The sequence below is a fragment of the Gymnoscopelus braueri genome (genome assembly GCF_963280865.1).
Source record: "Gymnoscopelus braueri genome assembly, chromosome: 15".
Taxonomy (NCBI): domain Eukaryota; kingdom Metazoa; phylum Chordata; class Actinopteri; order Myctophiformes; family Myctophidae; genus Gymnoscopelus; species Gymnoscopelus braueri.
The window spans coordinates 16680855-16706071 of record NC_137620.1 but is presented as its reverse complement, the minus strand read 5'-3'; the positions used below and the strand labels follow the sequence as shown (position 1 = coordinate 16706071).

The window sequence follows — 25217 nt, the reverse complement described above, 5'->3', positions numbered from 1 at the left end:
GACGTACTGTAGAGCCTTCGTCGTACTCCTCCTCCTCCCCAGCCGGCTTCCCTCCCCCAAACACGGGCCAATTGTTTTCGTGTAGACACTCGACAAAGCCGGATGCACCGCAGTGAATTCGAACCCCCATACTGGGGATGAGCCGTACCGTAGTGCATTCTGTGAGGCCAGCGATTGGCTGAGGTTTCTCCAGTCAATGTGGGAAGGATCAGATTAGCATTAGGGGTTGTCCCTGTTTGGACCATTTGCATGTCATTTACACATGACATGGTCAAAAGGTCCTGGGTTCGATCCCGGGCTTGTGCAAGGCCTACTTTACTTTAAACATTACACCAAGCAGTACATGTTGTAATTACAAACATCTTAATAGTTTGTTGTACTGTAGACCGACATGGTCTACAGTATATGGTCTGTAGACCATGTACTGTACGACATGGTCCGATCTACAATCTACACTGTATGACATAATGCTCATACCCCATTCATTAACACAGAGATGTTATTAGACACAAAGCTATCCATGTCAACACGTCTTAATGTTCTAGGAGTCTCAACAGTTATAAGTGACTGCCGTTTAATCTAGCTGAAGAGGCAATTCATTGACCACAGTTTTGCACAATCCCAGATCGATAGAAATATTAATCCACTGTGCTGACTAATACACCATGACATAGGAGTACAAAAACGTTGCATTGTGAATAAGAACGTAATCACATTGTGGTTGCACTGTAATGCAACCATGTGCTATAAAGATGTAATCACAGGGCTATCTGCTTGATGTACTATAATTAAAAGTGCATTCAGGTATTATGAATCTATGAATTGAGTGCTAACATTGTAAACATGTAAACATACAACAGGACAAAGGTGAAACAGTAAGCACACAGCGCTGCAGGGACTCGAACCCTGTTCCCAGCAGAAACCAGGAGTACCTATTACCAGTGCTTTTTTGTCATGTTCACACCATGCCCTTACTTGCATGAAAATGTTTGAAAATATATGAATAACCTGGCTTTACAAACACAGCTTTCCTTTAGTGTTTACTGATTGACCTGTAATCACACTATACAATAGCACAGTGATTCTCAGATTTGATATAGTATAAAAATCAGCTAGCCACTATAAACCCAATATACATCATCTATTTGAAAATAGCCGATCTACAAGCTCACAACCCCTCACAGGTGGTTAAATGTCTGAAAATACCCATGAACATGAATGCAATATATCAATAGAAAGAAATCATGTGTAAACAAAAAACATGAATTAAGGAAACACTGATGATAATGAAAAAGTTAAATCTGAAAGACCCATTTTGTTTAATGACTATAGAGATACTGGCCCTCATTTATCAACGCGGCGCAGACCAAATAATGGGCGTACGGCGAGATCACCGCAACTTTCGGCATTTATCAATATATCCTGACGATGGCTTCATCCTACCGTATGCTGAGATCTCACGTCTGGTCGATAGCAGTTGTTGACGTTGGCTGCGCCCGTTTATTCCATTCTAGACCTGCGGAGAAGCATTGTCTGACTGTCTGACAGGCATCTGGACACATAATCCTCTCCTAAATGTATATCTACACTAATAAATAATCCCTGTGAAAATATAACATTTTATAAAGTAATTTAAACAAACTGCTTTAACAGTCATTCGGTTAAGCTTGCAGATCTGGCTGCATTGGCTATTTGAAAATAGCAGATCTACAAGCTCACAACAGGTCCCATCCCGATGCGTTGTGAGCTTGTAGATCTGCTATTTTCAAAATATACGAGCGCTTCTGCGAGAGCATTATCGGGAGCCCCGACCATCTTTTCATGGACAGTGAGGTCTACAAACTTACAGTAGCTTGTCCTATGTTATGGAGTTTTGTCATAGAGAGTTATGTAGGCTACACAACCTGGCTGGGTTAAGGATATAAACCCGACGATCGAATCTCTTATTAACGTGGCAGCACGGGATCACTGCCGCCCGTCCGAGTCTCACGGGGAATATCCTACATGACTGCTTGTGCACTGCTCGGTATGGGTTAAATAAATTAACCCCATTCATGGCGATGTGATTGGTATCATAATATGTAATTCATGTAGGCTACAAGCCTACATGACAAAGATTGTACCGATACGGATTACATGAAAGACACAGTTGGGCTTGTGTGTGTATGTGTGTGTGAGAGAGAGAGAGGCGTGTGCATGTGCGTGTGTGACTTGACAGGCAGCGAGGCGAGCCGGCGAAACTCTTTTGGCTTCCCATGCTTTATTTGGTCGTATTTCTCCATGTCGTAAAATCAGGGCGTTTCGAGAATATTTAAGGGCGTGTTATTTAAATGGCACTCGGTTTCAGCCGTGACATTTATCAAAGCTCCGACCCAATGTACGCTAGGATTGGCTGTGTAGGATTCGTTGATAAATGTGACTTCGACGTTGGTGTACGGCCGAATATATGGAAAAATATAAGCCGGTTTATACGCTCCGTTGATAAATGAGGGCCACTGTGTACCGATTTACGTGACGTTTGGACAGAATCTGTAGGAGTACTGTCAAAAATAGGTTTTGCAAAAAGCGGCCTCTTGGTGGCGCTATAACAGGCCCATGTGAAAGATTTGGGCAGAGGTTCTGAATTGGCATCCAGGGAGTGTGTGTGCACAGTTTCGCTGCGATCATGCCAACGGTCCTTGAGATTAGCTGGTCAGACAGGGTGCAAAACATACTCTCTCGCCATGCCTTTCGGCCTGGCGGAGACAATAATATGAACGCACGCATAGTATCCCCTATCACAGTGATTCTCAAACCTTTTCATTTCAAGAGCATTTTCTACCTCTGGGACAGCAATCTATACTTTAAAATAATTTTAAATTGTATACATTTACTCTAAGAGTGTATAAATGGAACCAAATGGACCTGTGAGGGTCCATTTGATTCCATTTGTACACCCTCTGTTTGAGAACCACTGCCCTATCATGTACACTAAACAAGAGCATAGGAGCCTAGACATAAATAAATATCTCAGATACAGTAATTTGGTTAGAATCAACATATCTGCAATGCATGCATTGTCTAAAACAGTCAATCACTCATTTGATTTCTCACCATTTCCTCTGCTGTGGCATTTGGCCTATAATCCATGTTACACGTTTTAGCCACTTTAAACCTCATCACCAGGTTGAAAATAGCCGATCTACAAGCTTGTAGATTGGCTATTTTCAAAAAATCTTAAAATGGCCAAAAATATATTCATTTTGAGTCCTTGACATGAAAAGGTTTGAGAACCACTGCAACAGCACACAGGATGAACATGTATTGAACAGCTTTCTGCCTAGGCCTGCACATCATTTAATATCTAAAATAATATGAACACACACCAGGGGATTTCACAATGGTTCTCTAAGAGCTGGATTTCGACTGCAGCTTTAGTACCACACTGTCATGTTAAATAACTGTACTGATGAACTGTACTGGGGTCCCCAGAAAAATGTGTTAATATCTATAGCATCAAAATCAGCAAGCTACTATATACCCTATATACATCAGCTATTTGAAAATAGCCAATCTACAAGCTTGTAGATCGGCTATTTAAAAACATTAATGAAGTGAAAAGTGAAAGTGGAATATTTGCATAAATAACTGTCTCAAATATGAACACACAGTATCCCCTGTCACAGTGGTTCTCAAACCTTTTAATTTCAAGGACCACCAGTTTGATATGCATGATTAGACCACGGACCCCCATTAGATTTTTATCTCTAGGACCACAACCACACCTGATGGGCTCAACGTAGAGAATAAACTAAAATGACCCACACACCGTCTGCACATGCTCAGTAGGAACACTTTTATTTAAGCAACGTTTCGGTCACAAACCCTGATCACACTGAACAGGAAATACTGACGTCTCTCTTATCAAACCAACTTGGTTTGATAAGAAAGATGTCAGTATAACCAACACAGAACACAGGACAGCCAATGACCATGTGACATGAACATCCAATCAGACTAGGAGGTAGCTGTTACAGGTTTAACATATCGATGTGATCGGTTATCTGCATGTATCACTGAGAGCATATATACCCCGGATGTATGGGGTTTGTACCCATTCACTATTCAGTTTAATACAGAGCCTGAACCTGACCACACTGTGTCTGTCATCCTTCTTTATATATTGCATACACTACTTTCAAACATGGCGTCAGAAGTGGTGGCTCGCGTTTTTAATTCATAGACGCGAGTTACGTTAGTTGTCGGACGGCAACGTGCTAACTAGCTAGCATGGCAGCTAACATTCCCCCGCCGGTTGCAATGAGTTTCACTGGCGATTGGAGTACAAACATTTTCCGTGCCGAGTTTGAGGATTATATTCTCGTCACCGGAATATCGGAGAAGGACAAAAGGATCCAAGCGGCAACCCTACGGAGCGTTATGGGGAGTGAATGCAGACATATTTACCGTCATAACCTGAACCTCACGGAGGAAGGACAAGGGGACCCGAAAGTGATACTGGACGCACTGGAAAAGTACTTTAAACCCGCAAGAAACATCATCTATGAAAGATATCTGTTCGGGAGCTGTAAACAGGAGGAGAGCGAAGCCATAGACACTTTTGTGACCAGACTGAGGGAGAAGGCAGCAACGTGTGAGTACGGACAGTTAAAGGATGAAATGATTCGTGACAAAATAGTGTTGGGTATTGCTAATGAGAGCACAAGGCGTAGGCTGTTGAGAGAAAAGGATCTCACGTTGGTCACAGCTATTGAAGCGTGTCGCGCAGCAGAGCTAACTGAAATCCGAATGCGAGTGATGGAAACGGCTGCTAGTACACACGCTCCACACAGCGAGACGCTTCACTCCGTTGCTAAGCAACAGACCAGGCATAACAAATCGAGGCAGAGCTATTCACCCAAAAAGTCAGACGCTACCTATGCATGCAAGTACTGTGGCAATACTCATTCTCGGGGAAGAGAGCACTGCCCAGCCTTCGGGAAAAAATGCAGATTATGTGGAACTAACAATCATTTTGCACAAGTATGAAGTGGGCGGTGTCTTGCTAGCTAATCACAATACTGAATGGAGTCAACCAATCATGTACAAAAGATAAATACATTTATTGAAACACTCTTTATGATGGATGAAACCATAACTTGAAAAAAACAAATTTTTGGTTTTTTTCAAGTTATGGTTTCTTATATAGGGCTATGCACATGTGTCATGTGACACTGGCCAATCACAGTCCTGAATAGACTGTGATTGGCCAATCACAGCGCAGGATAATTGTACAAATTTCCTGGGCCCAGATCACAGCGCAGGAAAATGTACATTTTTCCAAATCTCACTTATAGGGGCGGTTTCACCGCCCAAAAAAGCAAACGAGGAAGCACTACAGGAAAGGTGCACTGCATGGATGAGGAGTTTTCAGAGCAGAGCAGTGATGAGGAGTCACAGTTATACACTGTGGAGTCAGTAAGCGCAGTAGGACAAACTAAAGGAAAGAAATGGTTTGTGACACTGCGTTTTAACAACAAAGCACAGAGATGTCAGTTGGACTCTGGGGCCACGTGTGACGTAATGACTCTTAAAGACAAGGAAAAACTTGCACCCCATGCAAAGCTCCGCCCAAGTAAAACCAGTCTGAGGCTGTACTCTGGGAGGCTAGTGAGCTCTTTAGGCATTTTTGACACTGAATGTACAGTACAGGGTTGCAAACAAAAGCTTTCATTTGAGGTCGTGAAAAAGGGACAGCATCCTCTCTTATCGGGCGACACCAGTGAACGCCTTGGGTTTATGCACTTCACCATTCCTGAGGAGGTGCTGAAAGTCGAACATGCACTGCCCAGACCTCTAACTAAGGAAAAGATAGTCGACAAAGTCCAACATGCACTGCCCAGACCTCTAACCAAAGAAAAGCTTATCAGCAAATACAATGATGTGTTCACCGCACCGGTGGAATCGGTGCCCGGGGAAGTACACTTTGACCTTGATCCTGATATTCCGGCAGTTCAGTGTGCTCCCCGCAATGTTCCCATCGCCATGAAAGCAGCTGTTAAAGCCCAGCTGGACAAGTATGAGGCTGAAGGCCATATTACACCTGTCACAGAGCCAACTGACTGGATCAGCAATTTGGTAATAGTAAGCAAACCGGAAAAACTGAGAATATGCATTGATCCTAAGTTTCTAAACAAAGCTCTGCGGCGCTCCCACTACATCATGCCCACCCTGGAGGATGTACTTTACAAATTACCAAAAGCAAGAATATTCACCTTAGTAGATGCCAGAGATGCCTTTCTGCAATGCAAACTGGACACTGAAAGCAGTCTCATGACCACGTTTTGGACCCCTTGGGGGAGGAAAAGGTGGCTCAAGTTGCCATTCGGGGTGTCGGTGGCACCCGAAGTTTATCAAAGGAAACAGCATGAGCTGCTGGCTGGGCTCAGAGGCATAGAGCCCATCGCTGACGACATACTGGTCGTGGGCTGCGGTAACACGGACAAAGAGGCGGAGTCAGACCATGACACCAAGCTCCTGGCGCTGCTGGACCGCTGCCGTGAGGTCAAGCTGCGCTTAGGAGTAAAAAAGCTGCAGTTCAGAGTGCCTGAAGTCCAGTTTCACGGCCACATCCTTTCAGCTGCTGGGCTGAAGCCTGATCCAGAAAAGGTCAGGGCCATTATTGACATGCCCAATCCAACTGATGCAAAAGGCGTACAACGCCTCGTCGGCTTTGCCAATTATTTAGCCAAATTCATGCCGCACCTATCAAGTGTCTGTGAGCCGTTGCGGCGCCTCTTGGACAAAGACACTCCTTGGCACTGGTTGCCTAAACATGAGGCGGCAATACAAGAGCTCAAGTCGCTGGCCACAACCATGCCATTATTGCGCTATTATGATGTGACCAAGCCTGTCACTATTCAGAGTGACGCCAGCCAAAGTGGGCTTGGCTGCTGCCTTATGCAGGAGGGTCAACCCACCGCGTTTGCTTCTATAGAGCTCTCACTCAAACAGAAAGAAATTATGCACAAATCGAGAAAGAGTGCCTCAGCATTGTCTTTGCCTGCCAAAGGTTCCACCATTATTTGTATGGCCGCGACCTCATTACAGCAGAAACGGACCACAAACCTCTAATATCGATCTTTAGCAAGCCTCTCCTCAGTGCGCCGAAGAGGCTTCAAGGCATGCTTATGACCCTACAAAACTACTGTCTGAAAGTCGTCTACAAACCAGGGCAGGAGATGTTCATCAGCGACACGCTCAGCAGGGCTACAACACAATGTACTGGCAGGGGGACGGCCTACCAGCGGCATACTATCTGCTCGTTACAACAAGCACAAGAGGACATGCAACACGTAAACCAGGCAGACTTCCTTAATGTAAGTGACCAACGGCTGGAACAAATCAGGAAGCACACTGACTGGGACGAAAGTCTCCAGACGCTGAAGTCTACAGTTCTGGCGGGCTGGCCAGATGTCAAAGACAAGACACCTCTCATCATCAGAGGGTATTGGCCATATCGGGATGAAATCAGTGCTCAGAATGGTATTCTTTTCCGAGGGCCAAGAGTTATTATCCCAAAATCACTGCGCCCGGAGATGCTTGCACACATACACACCAGCCATATAGGGGGAGAGGCGTGTTATCGGCAAGCTAGAGAAACCTTATATTGGCCAAACATGCAGGCAGAGATTAAGGACTTTGTGAGCTCCTGCACTACTTGCAATGAGTATGCGCAGAACCAGCAAAAAGAGACCATGCTCTCGCACGAATTGCCAACCAGGCCATGGCAGATTGTCAGCATGGACCTTTTCAGTTTCGGGCGAAAGGATTATTTGCTCATTGTTGATCATTACTCAGACTTTTGGGAAATTGAACTCCTCTCTGATCTGACCGCAGAGACTGTTATCAGACGTTGCAAGGCGCAGTTCGCACGTCAAGGCCAGCCAGACAAGGCAATTACGGACAATGGGGCCCAGTTTGGGGCCCAGTTTGCTCGTTTCGCCTCTGAATGGGAGTTTGAGCATGTGACATCCTCCCCGAGGTACCCCAGGGCAAACGGCAAGGCCGAGTCGGCCGTTAAGATTGCAAAAAACCTACTGCGCAAGGCCTCCCGGGATAACAACGACCCGTGGAAGGCAATACTACACTGGAGAAATACTCCGACTGAGAATATGGACAGCAGCCCGGCACAAAGGCTCATGTCTCGTCGACTGAAGACGTCCATTCCTGTGACCAACCGACTCCTTGAACCTGCTGTGGTGCATGGGGTTACAGAAAAGCTGCGTCACAAGAGGCAGCTTGCCAAGTCTTTCTATGACCGGTCTGCACGGGTCCTGCCGGAGCTGGAGGTTGGCGAGACTGTCAGAATGAAGCCCCTGCCGGGTGACAATACTCGGTTGTGGCGAGCTGGGACATGTCTCGGAAAAGTTACACCTAGATCATACCTGGTGGACGTTGATGGTTCTGTCTATCGACGCAACCGGGTCGACCTGAGAGTGGCGGAGCCATCTGCATCTCAGGCCTGTGGGGAGAATGAGTTGGAGCCAGCACACAGTGTTGCTCCAGAGACTGCAGAGACGGCAGAGACTTCCCCAATCGTGGCCGAGTCAAGCCCTGTTAGGTCGACCATGGCCGAGCCAAGCCCTGTTAGGTCCGCAATAAGGGCCTCTCCTAAAAGCTCCATAACACGCACCAGGATTGGACGGCTGTCAAAGCCACCAGAGAGACTGGCTATTAGCATAGTATGCACGTTTGGCGAAAAGAGAAAAAAAAAAAAAATGGAAAAGGGGAAAAAGACATTGATGTGAATTACGGAATTAAGTAATGTGATGTTTGGGGCTCACTGGGGGTTGTATGTTAGTCACTGAGGGGACTTACTTAAGAAAGGGAAGATGTTACAGGTTTAACATATCGATGTGATCGGTTATCTGCATACATCACTGAGAGCATATATACCCCGGATGTATGGGGCTTGTACCCATTCACTATTCAGTTTAATACAGAGCCTGAACCTGACCACACTGTGTCTGTCATCCTTCTTTATATATTGCATACACTACTTTCAAACAGTAGCTCAAATATTTAGGTCACTGATTCCCATGCTACACACATTGCCAGAAACAGGTGACATACAGTAGCCCTTCACAACAGTACTATATGTCTTTAGGTTTTGTCATGGAGCTCCAGTTACATTTTTAAACAATCAATGTCTTAACTTAGCCTTTGATGATGTTCTGTGGCAGGACACAGAACATCACATATTCTATTAGCTTAGAAAGAAAGAATAGAATATATAATGGTCTTACCAGCCCCCTAGCATTTAAAACACAGGCTGTTTATAAATAGATAGATAGATCAAAACATGTTTTCATGGTCACATGGTTACACTGTTGCTGTTTATTAGTTTGTTTATTTAAATGGATCCCCATTAGCTGACGCCTTAACGTCAGTTTGTCTAACTGGGGTCCAAGACATTAAAATAAAAATACATTAACAAAAAAATATAAAATAAGAAATACTAAAAACAGCAACAACAAAAAATATGTTTTACAAAAGTCGAGTATCACATAAAAAGAGATACCAACAGGGATACTGTCATCAGGGTTACGGATGAAGAAGATGGAGTGGGGGTGTGGGAGATAGGTGGGTTATTGATGAAGAAGATGGAGTGGGGGTCTGGGAGATAGGTGGGTTATTGATGAAGAAGATGGAGTGGGGGTGTGGGAGATAGGTGGGTTATTGATGAAGAAGATGGAGTGGGGGTCTGGGAGATAGGTGGGTTATTGATGAAGAAGATGGAGTGGGGGTGTGGGAGATAGGTGGGGTTAATGATGAAGAAGACGGAGTGGGGGTCTGGGAGATAGGTGGGTTAATGATGAAGAAGATGGAGTGGGGGTCTGGGAGATAGGTGGGTTATTGATGAAGAAGATGGAGTGGGGGTCTGGGATATAGGTGGGGTTAATGATGAAGAAGATGGAGTGGGGGTCTGGGAGATAGGTGGGTTAATGATGAAGAAGATGGAGTGGGGGTCTGGGAGATAGGTGGGTTATTGATGAAGAAGATGGAGTGGGGGTCTGGGAGATCGGTGGGGTTATTGATGAAGAAGATGGAGTGGGGGTCTGGGAGATAGGTGGGTTATTGATGAAGAAGATGGAGTGGGGGTCTGGGAGATAGGTGGGTTATTGATGAAGAAGATGGAGTGGGGGTCTGGGAGATAGGTGGGTTATTGATGAAGAAGATGGAGTGGGGGTCTGGGAGATAGGTGGGTTATTGATGAAGAAGATGGAATGGGGGTCTAGGAGATAGTGGGGTTACTGATGAAGAAGATAGAGTGGGGGTCTAGGAGATAGGTGGGGTTACTGATGAAGAAGATGGAGTGGGGGTCTGGGAGATAGGTGGGTTATTGATGAAGAAGATGGAGTGGGGGTCTGGGAGATCGGTGGGGTTATTGATGAAGAAGATGGAGTGGGGGTCTGGGAGATAGGTGGGTTATTGATGAAGAAGATGGAGTGGGGGTCTAGGAGATAGGTGGGGTTACTGATGAAGAAGATGGAGTGGGGGTCTGGGAGATAGGTGGGTTACTGATGAAGAAGATAGAGTGGGGGTCTAGGAGATAGGTGGGGTTACTGATGAAGAAGATGGAGTGGGGGTCTGGGAGATAGGTGGGTTATTGATGAAGAAGATGGAGTGGGGGTCTAGGAGATAGTGGGGTTACTGATGAAGAAGATAGAGTGGGGGTCTAGGAGATAGGTGGGTTATTGATGAAGAAGATAGAGTGGGGGTCTAGGAGATAGGTGGGGTTACTGATGAAGAAGATGGAGTGGGGGTCTGGGAGATAGGTGGGTTATTGCTCTGAGTCTAATGATTATTACAGTGTCCTGATGATGTGAAAGCAAATCTTATGTAAGTTATGCATTAGGCTAATGACAATCAAAATGATTTGGAAATATTTCATTTTGATGTGTCATAATTTAATGTTGATATGACACAGTGACTTATCAAGAAAATTAAAACTTCATGTAGAAATGGTTGCCGTATGATTACTTTATACTATTGTAAAATGATGCTCATGAAATATTTGTTTTAAATGTCTATTGGAAGCAGTCAGTGAAGACATATAATATAATGTATATCAATATTTTTCATGGTCTTTGTGGGCGACGACACACAACAGTAAACATGATCCATCCACATCAGTACTGTCCAACATTAAAGACAATTATAACATCATTGTTCTGATAATTTATTAGTGTGCCTGCAGCTCACTAAGTCTCTTGTGCTATTTTGAAAAACCACGTCTGGAGCTTTTATTGGAAAACCTATAGACAATGAGTAGTTAGAGTGTTGTATTCTTCTCACAATGTGTTTCCTTTTGGCAGAAGGATGTTAACTACAATGTAGATATTGTCTATTTATTGTACAATATTGTTCGTTGAACGTAGGCTACAATAGAATGTAGATTCCGGTTGAAAATCAGAAAATTATGACTTGGCTGAATGTTTTAACAATGTGTATTTGAGGTGAATGTGCTATAATATTGTATTAATTTGCAGCAGTTTGCCATGGCTCTGCAGAGGGTCGGTCAGTGTGTGTGTCTCAAAACCACTGTAATGATCAGCATCACATTTCTTGTGCACACTGCCAATAGGCCACACAAGTACTTCTACTAATAATAACTAATACTAACATATTTCACTCTTTGAAACATTTAAGTTACATTTCATAATAAAGTTAAATGGGGTCAGATCAGGCTGAAACCTCGCCTGAATTGGGAGCCATACGTCATAGATATGTCATAGACATACAGTAGATGACTGACATCATAGACCAGCCACATGGAAGTATGAGATCCACACTGTAATGAAATATAATAGAGGGACATTCCACCATGTATGAACTGTTATTCAACAACTATAAATAAAATAAGATAGATACAGGATAAATGCATATCGTCACTGTCAGGCAGAAACCAGCTGCATTTTTCAAGTCTCCCCCCCCCCAATAAATCTGTGTTATTGAACACCCTTTAGTCTGTGTGTGGGTTTTACAATATTGAACCAATGAAAAGTATTAAAAAGTGCTTCTGATTAACTCCATTGGATCCTCAAACTGTCAGTCAAACCACGTAACTCCACCTTGTGGAGAGAGTTGTTTTGTCCATTATTGATTAGAATGATGAAGTCAGACAGAAATAGATGTCCACATTAATGATCAAACACCTCCTAACTGCACTTGAGCTGTATTTGGGTAAAATGATAATAATATAAGGATATATTCAAGTATCTGACAACGTATAAAGTCACCACCAACTTTGATGAGGCAGTATTGTGTTTATATTTTGGACATAGCTGGTTTCTGCCCGGCAGCAGAGATGACTTATACTGACTATAACTGTACCGTATCTGTACTGTACTGTATCAACAATGACATGTTGTGATGTCATCAGTGTGATATTAACACAGTGTGTACTTTAATTATCCACAACACATGAATGATTGACACTTTCCTCTTGATTGACAGGAATCACTTGTCAGTGCATGTTGACACTGTAGGAGTGAAGTTTACAGTCTGGACACTTTAATAAGGTAAACACTCTGAGTGACACAAAGCTTACTAATCTGTCAACATATCATTACTAATGTAATTAAACAAAGTTACAGAAGTGTTTTTAAAGGTAAACACATCAGATTATAGTAAATGATGGATGTACAGTTTACTGTACTGTACAGTCATCCATTTATGAACTGTTCTCTCTGCTAGTGTGTCAAACTGTACTGGAACATCAGACTCACCATCACTTTATGTCTCCACAACATTAGACTAATGAAATAAAATAAAATAAAAAATCTATAACAGCTCTCAATCCAGAGACTGACTGGAATGTTGATATTGCCAATTTGTACAGCTATAGTTTTTCTGGCCCAAAAACATGGAAGGTCAAAATGTCCACTTATAGATAAAAATGGATGGATTCCTATAAAACCTACTGAACACATTCATGTTCTCTGGATAATGAATACTAACCATTTGATTGATCACATCACCTTGTCTCTGGCGCCGCCTTCAGGCCAAAGTGTCAACTTCACACACAAGATATCTGATAATCTAATACATCTGCCTGGAATGAGTGTTTAAAGTATTGTCTTGTCATTACTGATTCATGCTTTCTTTACAATTGTTATTTCTTGGTGATTTTATTAATGTATTGTGTTGTGTTTTTACTGCATTGTTACCTCGGCTGCCTTCTTCTTCTTTCGTGTATCGTCGTCATATGTCCAGCTCAGTGTCACAGAGCCACGCTCTCGTCTCTGGTCCCACTTGGAAGAGGCCAGCCTCTGAAGGAGGTCTGTACAGAGGACAGGTGGTGATTATATGTTCGGCAGTCTGCTCAGGCTCGCCACACTCGCATACTGCGCTGTCTGCCAGGCCCCACTCCTTCATGGACGATTTGAAGCGACCCACCCCAGTACGGAGGCGGTTCAGCAGGGTCCAATGCCGGCGTGGTAGATGTTCTCCTTCAACTCCATCTCCTGGGTCTGGGATGTGATGGTGCAGACGTGTGGGTTCAGCCGACTCCCATTCCTGCTTCCAGGAAGTTGCTAGCCATGCCCTTGTAGATAGGTCCTCAGGGATGGAACCAAGCATCTCTTGTGCTGTCCTGTTGTAGGGGTGACGGGACTTGAGTCTGCTTGGGGACGCTGCCTTAGTTGTTGTATCGTGCAGGATATGCCAGTCATGTTCTTGGGCTTTCCTTGCAAGTGCGAGGGTAGCGGCCTCTCGTCGGAGACCGGCCGGGGCAATTCCCGCTAGGACTGGCAGGTAGGACACGGGGGTGGGCTTCAAGCAGCCAGTTATGATCCGAAGGGCATTGTTGATGATAGGATCAACCTTCTTCACATGTGGGCTTCTACATACAGGACTTCTACCTCGGCTGCCTCTCATTGTACTCTGAGTTTAAATGAAGGTAATGACGATACTGTAGGTGGTTTACATTAATGTCATGTTAATTTAGGGTGTTTCCAGTATGGCTGCAATGATTTCCAATTTGTGGCGGTGGAAACGAAAGCAGAGTGGGATTCAGACCAGCAGCCCTTCAGCAGGTAAAACATTATGATAGAATTATGAAGCATGTGATTCATTTAATGTCAAGTAGGACTGTGTGTGTGTGTGTGTGTGTGTGTGTGTGTGTGTGTGTGTGTGTGTGTGTGTGTGTGTGTGTGTGTGTGTGTGTGTGTGTGTGTGTGGGGGGGGGGGGGGGGGGGGGTAGCTTATAGTTACCCTAGGGGTTACCAAAGATCACAGGGGGGGGGGGGGGGCGTGAGGTCCAAAATGTTGCACATGAATGTTACTCTTCCAGTTGAGTGCCAATCCGTTTTAAGACATTTTAAAATATCCAATCAGAGCTCTAGTGGCACCAGGGTTGCTACATTGGACACTAAAGGCCCTACACACTAAACGTTGTTATCCAGAGCAGACTACTACAGACTATAAGAGGAATATTGTCAGGAGATCAGTCTGTTAAAAGGTGTGAAAAAGTTGCTGTTACAACTCTCTCCACACACATCAACAGTAGGCTACTAGTATGATGTTAAACATATGGCTTGACGTTCACTTTTCAACAACAAACACATGAATATGTGACGCAATACACACTTCAATCATTAGAGAAATCAGCAGGGGGCTTACAGGACATACTGTAGGCACAAGGTCAGTGGTGGTGCGACGCATTGTGAGCTTGTAGATCTGCTATTTTCAAAAGATTTTTATAAAACTTGGGACATTCTGCATAATGAGTACTTTCTACTTTTGGTACTTTAAGTACATTTTGATGCCAATACTTTTGTACTTTTACTCAAGTAAATGTTGAATTCCGGACTTTTACTTGTAACAGAGTATTTCTACGTTGCAGTATTGATACGTTTACTTAAAGATGGAGTGCCATGATATTTTTCAACCCTAAAACCTGATCATAAGGTATTATTATTATGTAAGGATTTTTTTCAAAAAAAAAAAAAGTGTACAGTAAGTGTTAAAATGTTGTTTTTATGTAGACACACCCACCAGTTCATTAAGTATACCTGGTTTCACTTAGCACCACCCATCTAATCCAGTCCCTCCGCCTCCTCCTTTAAGACCACCCACCTGTCCTAGTCCTTCCCCCTTTTCACTAAAGGACTGCCCATGGTTCTGCCCATTTGTTTACAAAATGGCAGGAGGACAAATTGGACAAATACAGCCATATATGTTTGAACCTGAATCTGGTTCAGATGAAGATGAGGAGGAAGAAGAAGAACTACTCCATAACCGGAAAGCCTCATCAACCCTTTGCTCAAATCCCAAATGCAAATGTAAATAATAATAAAGAAAACGCCGGGTTATTGTGTAAAAAAATACATATTTAGCCACCGGACAGAATGCCTCCGCCCACTGTAAAAAAGATCGCAAAAATTGCTAAAACTATAGAAAGCAGTAAATTAAAACATTTTAACACTCATATTTTATTTACTTTAATTACAATCTAAAACATAAACCTTGGTTCTAAAAAAACTAAAGTTGTCCTTTCAACAGAACCATCAGTTGTCATACATTCTTACAGATGTGATGATGTTCAATATCATGTGATCCAAGTAGAACTTTATCTTACAATGACTATGGTATCCATTACATCAGTGACATTATTTATAGCATCACTGCACACATTTTACTATCATTACAATGCATTTGTATTCCTTCAACCTGACATTCCCATTTAAATGGGCTATGTATTCTTTCCATACATCCCCTTACTAGAAAATGGAAATATAAGCTACAGTATATTACAGTAGGCATATGCATATAAAACGTCTAACTTTGCTCTCATAATGTATTCAGAGCCATTTCCACCTTGATAATACACTTCTGTTTGCAGAGGCTGAGGCACAGATAATTCGTCTCTTTTTTATTATATTGACAAACAATCACGCTATGTATCTAATCCAACTGAACTAGCTCTGGCGACCCTAACGTTGGCTGAGACTGTATGACTCGAGTTGGTCCCGCCCGCGTCGGTATGTTCTGCCGATTTAATGTAAATGTTTTACCTTCTGAACATCGTATGAAAAATCTAAAGCTAGGCGCCGTAACCTACATATGTCTGTTGTTCCGACGGCGTGAAACAACGCATCGATGGGCTCAAACAACCGTTTAAAACCTTAGTTTGTTGGCAGCCTGCGTTGAATTAACATGGAGGCTCGTCCCTGATCTAACTGTACGCCATGTTAAACGGCGATGCGCGTTCACGACCAGCACTGTCTCTGCACGTTGAATTCAACGCAGAGTCGCAGACCGGCACAAAACCCCGGTTTAAAAGGTTGTTTCAACCCATCCATTAATTTCTTCACACTGTCGTAACAACAGACGACTGTAGGTTACCGCGACTACCGTTACATTTTCCATACGATGTTCAGAAGCGATCTTATTGACGCTGAACTAAATCCCACAACTAAACGGTGGGGGAGGTCACAGACACAAGGCTATGTCAAACCGATTCATGCTCCTAAATCATTTTATTGGGGCTGGCGGATGTTTTAATTTACCGGTAACGCTCCTGAGGTGCTGCTTTCTGTGTCTCCAGGATAAATCGTCGGAATATAACCTGGCTTCAGTACTTTCCTGTTTGCAAATCCCATATTGACTTGCACTAAGTTGGTGAAGCAGTCATCAACAAAATGGGAACTACACACCCGAAGCCTGGTAGAGGGGGCTGAGGGAATAATCCTGTCTTTATAAATGAAATTAAGCCATTGATCACGTTTGTCCGTGTCAATGGGCAAAGTGTGAAACGACTGTTTGATAGCTGTCACACAGAAGTTAGGCACAGAACAACCTGCCATGGTCACACACGTGTGTTTTAGGCAGCTCCGCCGACAAAAGGTTGTAGTATAAATGACAATGATAATGAGGGGAGGTGCGGTGGGTGGGTATGGGCATTGTTACGTCAGTATGTCGCTGTTTTTGGATTGGCACGTTTGACTCTCAAGGTTTCAGCCTCCAGGAAAAAACTCCAAATAGTTAGAGAAGACATGAAACACCATAAAACCACCAGCGGGGGCCTTAATGAAGTTCTATCAACCTCATAGACACATGAAAAACAGAAAAAGTGCAAAAACATGGCACCACCTCTTTAAGTAAAACATTTGAGTACTTTTTCCACCACTGCACAAGGTTATACAGTACCTGAACTAAACTCCTTTCAGACTATGTTGGTTCTTCATTTGGGTCAGATTTAATGTTAAAAGGATAAACAGTGTGTGCCTGCAGCGTGGTACGTACAACAGCCATCATGTGATTCTGCTTCCAATGAGCAATATATTCCCAATAGTGATGATGATCCAATAGGCTGCTCACCACATTGTCCCTCTGTGAAGTAATACGACTTTATGATCATAATTTTCAACTGATAACATAGTCAATCTATCCTGGTTGTCCCATGGTTTAGTTGGACTTCTCCTTAGACAAAAGCAGGACATAGCTATTATGTTATATTGGTACAATAGGTCAAATAACGCTTAGTGTTCATTTATATTTGTTTTCAGAGAGAACCAGCCAGCTGATGTTTTTAATGAGACGAGACACACACCGTCCGTCCGTCCGTCCGTCCGTCCGACCGTCCGTCCGTCCGTCCGTCCGTCCGTCCGTCCGTCCGTCCGTCCGCCGTCGTCTGACCCTCTAGGCAATTTTAATGTAGGATGCTTCATAATGTGTTATGGTTATTGTTATAAATCATTTTGAGTATTTATGAGTGCTTCTAACTACAATTATACAGTGTTATAAGCAGATTATAATGCATTATATTAATAGTTTCTAAAGCATTATAGACATGGGATGCATATAGCAAGTGTTACTGCAATCTTTACACCACTACAATTATTTGAAAACTTAGCTACTATTTATTTTGCAGATTTTGATTATTACAATTTAAAATATTAATACAAAATATACATTAACAGGTAATGCAATTTTATTTGTGAAGCACATTTCAACAAGACAAGCATTACGACATCAAGACACAGCTAAATAAACACATTATAAAAGCACTTTTGAATACAATAAAATATGTCAAAATAAAACAATAAAAATAGAGAGTAGAAATACAATGCAGAATAATGATTAAAAAGCCCTATTTAATACTTCAGCCACTCAAAATAGCCTTTTTTTTCTGGAAAGAACGCATATATGCGATTTTGGCAGGCAATGTGTTGAACCCTCAATACTTAGAAGACATATACTTGTTCTGCTGTTTTCCTACACCACCAAACATATTAGCCAAATATAGCCGATCTACAAGCTCACAACGCCGTGTGAGCTTGTAGATCTGCTATTTTCAGCTTATGTTCCCCTCAGAATAGGAATGCTAAAGTTCAAGTGGTTAAAGGGATAGTTCACCCCCAAAATGACTTTATTTTATCGATTAGTCATCCCATGGAGACTTGAATTCAAGTGTTAATATAACACAAAAAGTCTCCTTTGTGTCTCGTACCGCTGCCTACCGGTCCGGAACATACGTATTAACATGAATCCAACACAACGCTACACATTGATAGTGTTGTCAACTAAGTCTATGAAGATATATGAAATCTATGAGAAAGTTTAATCTGCAACACAATGTTATATAATATGTAGTGGGGGGTCCCTGCTTCATCTCTCTCTCAGCTAAGGGTGTGTGTGTGTGTGTGTGTGTGTGTGTGTGTGTGTGTGTGTGTGTGTGTGTGTGTGTGTGTGTGTGTGTGTGTGTGTGTGTGTGTGTGTGTGTGTGTGTGTGTGTGTGTGTGTGTGTGTGTGTGTGTGTCAATAATAATAATAGTATTATTTGACTGTTTCCAACCAGGGAAGAACGGCGACCCGTCAGACCTGAGAATAGTTCTGATCGGGGGAAGAGATGGAGATAGAGCCAGTGGAAAGAGTTCAGTAGGAAACATCATCCTGGGCAGAGATGTTTTTGACACAAACAGAATAACATCTCAGAGTGTCATGAGACAAGAGGAAGTGTCAGGCAGACAGGTCACTGTGGTAGACACTCCAGGATGGACGTCTTATTGTCCCCTAGATCTGACCCCAAAACTGACTCAGTTAGAAATCCAACAGAGTGTGAATCTGTGTTCTCCAGGACCCCATGCCTTTGTCCTAGTGATCAGATTGGACAACCCATATGTAGGAACAAGGATGTCAGCAGAGGAGCATGTGAGATTTCTCCTCAGTGACAGATTGTGGAAACACACTATGGTGGTGTTCACTGTAGCTGATAAAAGCAACATGAACACTGATCTCATTAGATCTAGCCCTGAGATAAGACCTCTTATTGAGAAATGTGAAGGTCGCTTCCATGTTCTTAACATTAGTGACAGAGGAGATAGAAGTCAGGTCACAGAGCTGCTGGAGAAGATAGATCAGATGATGACTAGTAATGGTTGTCACTATGAGACAGAAGAACACATCTCAGAGGAACTGAAGGAGAAGGAGAGAACTATCAGAAGAAGAGCAGAACAAAGGAGGACAGACGCCCAGAAACAAACAACTGGACTTCCAAAACACATTGGTATGTTTTGTTTACTTTGTTTAAGTGACAATTTGATAATTTTTAACCTAAATATATTTTTTCTGATGTGAGGCGATTGTATTGACAAAGAAAAAATAATTGTGTTCAGTTTTATTTTATTTGCTGGTGAAATGTTATTGTTTAAGCCAGTGGTTCTCAACCAGTGGTCCGGGGACCACCAGTGGTCCAGTGGGGGGGGGTTACCAGGGGGGTCCCCAGCAAAATTAGTTAACATTGCGTCACAATCATTTTAACCACTTAGCTTTGGCTATTCAAAAATAGCAGATCTACAAGCTCAATGACAACGGCGTTGTGTTAAGACGTGTTGTGAGCTTGTAGATCTGCTATTTTCACTATAATGGGGAACTTTTTCAACTTTTTTTTTAACTCATTGCCTGCCATGGACGAATAATTTGTCAAATTTTGCTATGGCCCAGCCTGCCAAGGACGAGCACAAAGATGTGCTGCTCCATTCACTCCCTGGTTAACTTATTGCTTTAAAATGCTCTATCTCGGCTCCTGTGTACTTTTTTTTTTACACTATATATTTTTGGCAAAACATGCTATTTTCAACTTGCCACAACTATGGAACGGATTAACGCTATCGGATAATGTTTTTCCCCCCCATTCTACGAGACCCCTGTGTGTGTAATGAGGGGATCACCGTGCGGATAGCATTCACAGAAAATATTCCATGATTTTTCAAAGGTTGATAAAATCGCTCGTTTTCGCTGGCAGTAGCGTAACACTATTACGCTATTACTCTGGCAGTTAAAGAGTAGGGACACTCGGGTTAGCATGTTTAAACAATAACATTTCACCTGCAAATAAAATTGTAGATCTGCTATTTTCACTGTTGTGTGACACTCTTGTATGGTGAAGTAGGGCGTTAATTTACAGTAACAATATATTGTGTTATATAACAAATAGGGAAAACAGCAGATCTACAAGCTCACAATGTGTCAAGTTGGGAACCAATGTGAGCTTGTGGATCGGCTATTTTCGCTATTTAAAACAAACCTTGACAATGTCGTTAAACAAAGTGAAAGTAAACATTGTTTTCTCTGACAGGACTGACTGACCTCAGGATTGTGTTGTTGGGAGAGGAGGGCTCTGGTAAGAGTTCAGCAGGAAACACAATTCTGACAGGAAGTGGTTTTCAAACTGAACTGAGGTCAGTGCAGTGTGAGGTGAGACAGGGTAAAGTAGCAGGGAGACAGGTGACAGTGGTGGACTCACCAGGCTGGGTCTACAACAGTCCACTACAGGACACCTTAGAGATGGACAAACTGGAGATCCAGAACAGTGTGTGTCTCTGTCGTCCTGGACCACATGCTGCTCTTCTGACGGTTCCTCTTAATAGAGCATTCACCAAAGCACAGAGAGTAGCAGTAGATGGACACATGACACTTCTGTCACAGAGTCTCTGGAGTCACTCTATGGTACTGTTCACCTGTGGAGACCGTCTGGGAGACAGAAGCATTGAGCAGCACATTGAGGCTGAAGGAGAAGACCTCCGCTGGCTTCTTGACAAATGTGGGAACAGATATCATGTCTTCAACAACCAGAGGAGAGATGACACTCAGGTCACACAGCTGCTGCAGAAGATAGATAAGATGATGTCAGAAAACAGAGGTGGACACTGTGAAGCTGATGGAGATGTTTGTGAGAAGATGTCAGAGAGGAAGAGGAACATAGAGGAACATGTCCACACACTAACCAGAAAACTGACCACTCTGAAAGCTAGCTCTAAAGGTGATCGATCTGTCTGTCTGTCTGTCTGGACACTGACCAGGAAACTGACCACTCTGAAAGCTAGCTCTAAAGGTGATCGATCTGTCTGTCTGTCTGTCTGTCTGTCTGTCTGTCTGTCTGTCTGTCTGTCTGTCTGTCTGTCTGTCTGTCTGTCTGTCTGTCTGTCTGTCTGTCTGTCTGTCTCTCTGTCTGTCTGTCTGTCTGTCTGTCTGTCTGTCTGTCTCTTTCCAATCTGGCTGGTAAATTATTATTAACAATAATATGAATAATACATCACTTGTGGTGGTTATGATGATGATGATGATGATCATGATGATGATGATGATGAAGGACATGATTTCTATAGCCCTGTAATATTGTTGTTGTCGGGTAGAAACCTTGTATCTCCATGTTTCACATTTTTATGTTTTTCTTTTGTAAATGAATGCCCTATACATCATACATCAGTTTTGCACAAAAGTAGTGCAAATATCAGATCTACAAGCTCACAACGCGTCACAATGCAACACATTGTGAGCTTGTAGATCGGCTATTTTCACTATTTTAAAATGTTTTAACAATAATTTTCAAAAGTTAATTAAAAAAGTGACCCAATTTCATTTTTATACGAGGGGCCCACGTGGGGCGCTCTAACGAAACTTTGGGATCATCCAAGGAGTTTCTGAGAAGGAGAGGCCAGATGTGGATCCATGTAAAAAATCCTTCCGGTCGGCCTTTCCAATGTTAACTCCTTGACTAAAAGCTTAATATCTCCATTTCTTTTTAACGTGGTGGAAGTGAGCCGTTTTCGATCGGCGATCACTCTGCAATGGAGGATCGCGTTGGAAATATTATTGTTCCAGGCGTTAGTCGGGACCCTCCGCCGTCTCGCACGCACGCTTGTTTACATGCGCTTCTATAGAGCATCGCAGTTCCCGCCCACTTCCTGGTTTTTCCTGGTGCCGGAAGGAAAAACTCAATGCATTTTTCCCATTGACATTTCCAAAAATATTTATATCAATTAATTTAAGCCTAGAATCAAGCCATCCAGGGTCCTGGTGAATCATGACCATAAAACGTTTTTTTCTGTGATTTATTTTATTTTATATTTAATTATATGATATACTATATTTAATAAATACCCTTTGTTTTGCCGTTTTCAAAAAAATAATAATTACAGAATCAAACGTTTTATGGTCATGATTCACCAGGACCCTGGATGGCTTGATTCTAGGCTTAAATTAATTGATATAAATATTTTTGGAAATGTCAATGGGAAAAATGCATTGAGTATTTTGCGGTGGAACCCGGAAGGGGCGGGAACTGCGATGCTCTATAGCACGAAACGTATCAACGTAAGTGGATGGAAGAAATGCAGGCACTGAACGTATAATATTTTAATAAACCTCTGGCACCCGATGTGTTAAAAAGTACAGTAAAGTGCAAAAAGGGGCAATAAATAAAATTCTAACTTAATGTAAATTAGAGGAACTGAGAGAAGAAGCATCACAACTGAACACAAGTAAAGCAGCTGCTCATTATTATTTATGTCAACTTTTTGTCAATTATATTGTTTTTCAGTTTGTATTCTCAATGTTAATTAATTAATGTTACTAATAATTCATATAACTCAATCTCTAAATCCAATCCTAAATATTTACATCAGTGTTAAGCAGCACAACGTGTCGCAACACGACGCATTGTGAGCTTGTAGATCAGCTATTTTTGAAAAAAGTAACTAGTAACTAAAGCTGTAAAATAATTGTAGTGGTGTAAAAGTACAATATTTGCCTCTTGAGATGTAGTGGAGTAGAAGTATGAAGTATCAAAAATGGAAATACTCAGTTAAAGTAAAAGTAATTCAAAATTGTACTTACTGTAAGTACAGCACTTGAGTAAATGTACTTAGTTACTTTACACCAGTGGTTCTCAAAGTGGGGTCCTTGAGGGTTTCCAGGGGGTCCCATTGCGAAATGTTCCAGATTTTATACGTTGGTTAGTCAAAGATAGCAGATATACAAGTAGCAGCGCGCTACTTCCTGCTGTGAGCTTGTACATCTGCTATTTTTTTACATTTTTGAAAAGATTTGAATAATTTAGCATTTTTTTAACACAAATATCCTCTTCTGGGGGTCCCTGGCACAAAACATTCTCAGAATATATATATATACATTTGAGGATCCTTAGCATCAACACGTTTGAGAACCACTGCTTTACACCACTGATGGTGTGTGTGTGTGTGTGTGTGTGTGTGTGTGTGTGTGTGTGTGTGTGTGTGTGTGTGTGTGTGTGTGTGTGTGTGTGTGTGTCAGATGTGAGATTGATGCTGGTTGGTGGAGAGCAGGATGAGAGGAACTCAGCTGGAAATGTCATTCTGCAGGAGAGTGTGTTTACACAAACTCTATTAAAGGTGAGTGATATGAATGTTATAATGAAAGAATTAAACAGTGAAGAGATCAAATATAAATGTTTTCTGATGTTAATGTGAACTTTTTCATACCCCCCCCCCCATTTATTCTTGCATTGTTTGAAAATAGCAGATCTACAAGCTCACAACCTGTCTCATAGCAACATGTTTTGATCTTGTAGATCTGCTAAAGCTATAGCCCAAGTATGCCACTTGTGCTGCTGGATAGATTAACCTATAAAATTATATCATAATTGATCAGTTAATGTATGTTTGTTATTAATCGCCTAAACTTGCAAAGTAACTAGTGATTAATACAGTCAAATAATTGTAATGGAGTAAGAAGAGCAACATTTGCCCTGAGATGTAGTGGAGTAGAAATAAAAAGGTTTTGAAAAACTACTAAATTTCTACAGTTTCTACTACATTTTTACAGTAGCTATATGCTGATAGTGATTATTAACCATAAACCGTCTTCAGATGTAGTTAGGTTAAATTATTCCACATAGTTCAATACTGTTTTTTGTTCTAGTGTTCCTGTGGCACTGTTAGACAAAGTGAAGGAGAATAATACATTCAGTGAATTAATCTCTGACAAAGATGAGAGGGAAGTAGAATGAAGGTTTTGCATTTTATGACTAACATACAGTAAACCTCATATTCCAGGAGTATAAAACCCAGACTAAACTGACAGAATGTGTCAGACAACAGAGACGAGTTGCTGACAGAAATGTGAGTGTGGTGATCTGTCCAGACTGGTCGACTACACCTCCATCACAGAAGACCAAAGACGTCCTTCTACACGGTGTGACTCTGTGTTCTCCTGGACCCCACGCTGTCCTGGTGACTGTTGATGTCAGGTCCAGTTTCTCTGAAGCTGACAGGAGATCAGTGAAGGAACACATGGAGCTGCTGGGGGACAGAGTCTGGAGAAACACTCTGGTTCTGTTCATGAGGGGATGGTGGCTGGGAGGGAGACGTGTTGAGGAGTACATAGAGTCTGAAGGAGAACCTCTGAGGTGGATCCTGGATAAATGTGGCTTCAGGTACCATGTTATCCATGGTTTCAAGTGGGACATTTCAGAAGTGACAGAGCTGATGAAGAAAACAGAAGACATAGTGAGGAGGAACAGAGGACACTTTGAACCTTCAGGACACTTCAAGGTGGGACATGAGACAAGACACATGACACTGTTTGAAAGACTGAAAAGAAAGAAAACATTTATTTGTTTTGATTATTTGATTACGATTCATCGGTTAGCGATTTGATTCAACTCTACGATGCATCTTGATGCATCTAAATTTGTCTATATAACTACTAATAGCTCAGTTAATACAAGCAGTCAAACACATATTATGAACTCCTTTTTATGTATAAAGTAACGTAACATGTGTTTATAATCACTCATTCAAACATAAATGTATTTAAATTAAATTAAATTAAAAATAAGTAAATGGAATAGGACTAGCATACCTATTGTGAGAATGTTCAGTTTTCAATAACAAAACATACATCTTTCT

The 25217-nt window shown here is 42.2% G+C and overlaps 3 protein-coding genes across 3 annotated transcripts in view; 2 read left to right on the top strand and 1 right to left on the bottom strand.

Moving 5' to 3' along the window:
- Positions 1-25217, bottom strand: part of LOC308102268 (uncharacterized protein) — a 98590-nt gene that overhangs the window by 32596 nt on the left and 40777 nt on the right. The gene's annotated exons all lie outside the window — the stretch shown is intronic.
- LOC308102122 (GTPase IMAP family member 8-like) lies at positions 14006-22961 on the top strand (the record flags this gene model as incomplete). Its single annotated transcript, XM_080451726.1, has 5 exons — positions 14006-14081; positions 18848-19555; positions 20627-20748; positions 20782-21321; positions 22956-22961. 5 exons carry the CDS (start codon positions 14006-14008, stop codon positions 22959-22961), a joined length of 1452 nt encoding a protein of 483 aa, XP_080307852.1.
- On the top strand, positions 23610-25030 carry LOC308102121 (GTPase IMAP family member 6-like; the record flags this gene model as incomplete). The annotated part of the gene is made up of 3 exons (XM_080451725.1): positions 23610-23699; positions 24363-24860; positions 25022-25030. The coding sequence occupies exons 1-3, from the start codon at positions 23613-23615 to the stop codon at positions 25028-25030; spliced, it is 594 nt and encodes a 197-aa protein (XP_080307851.1). The 5' UTR covers positions 23610-23612.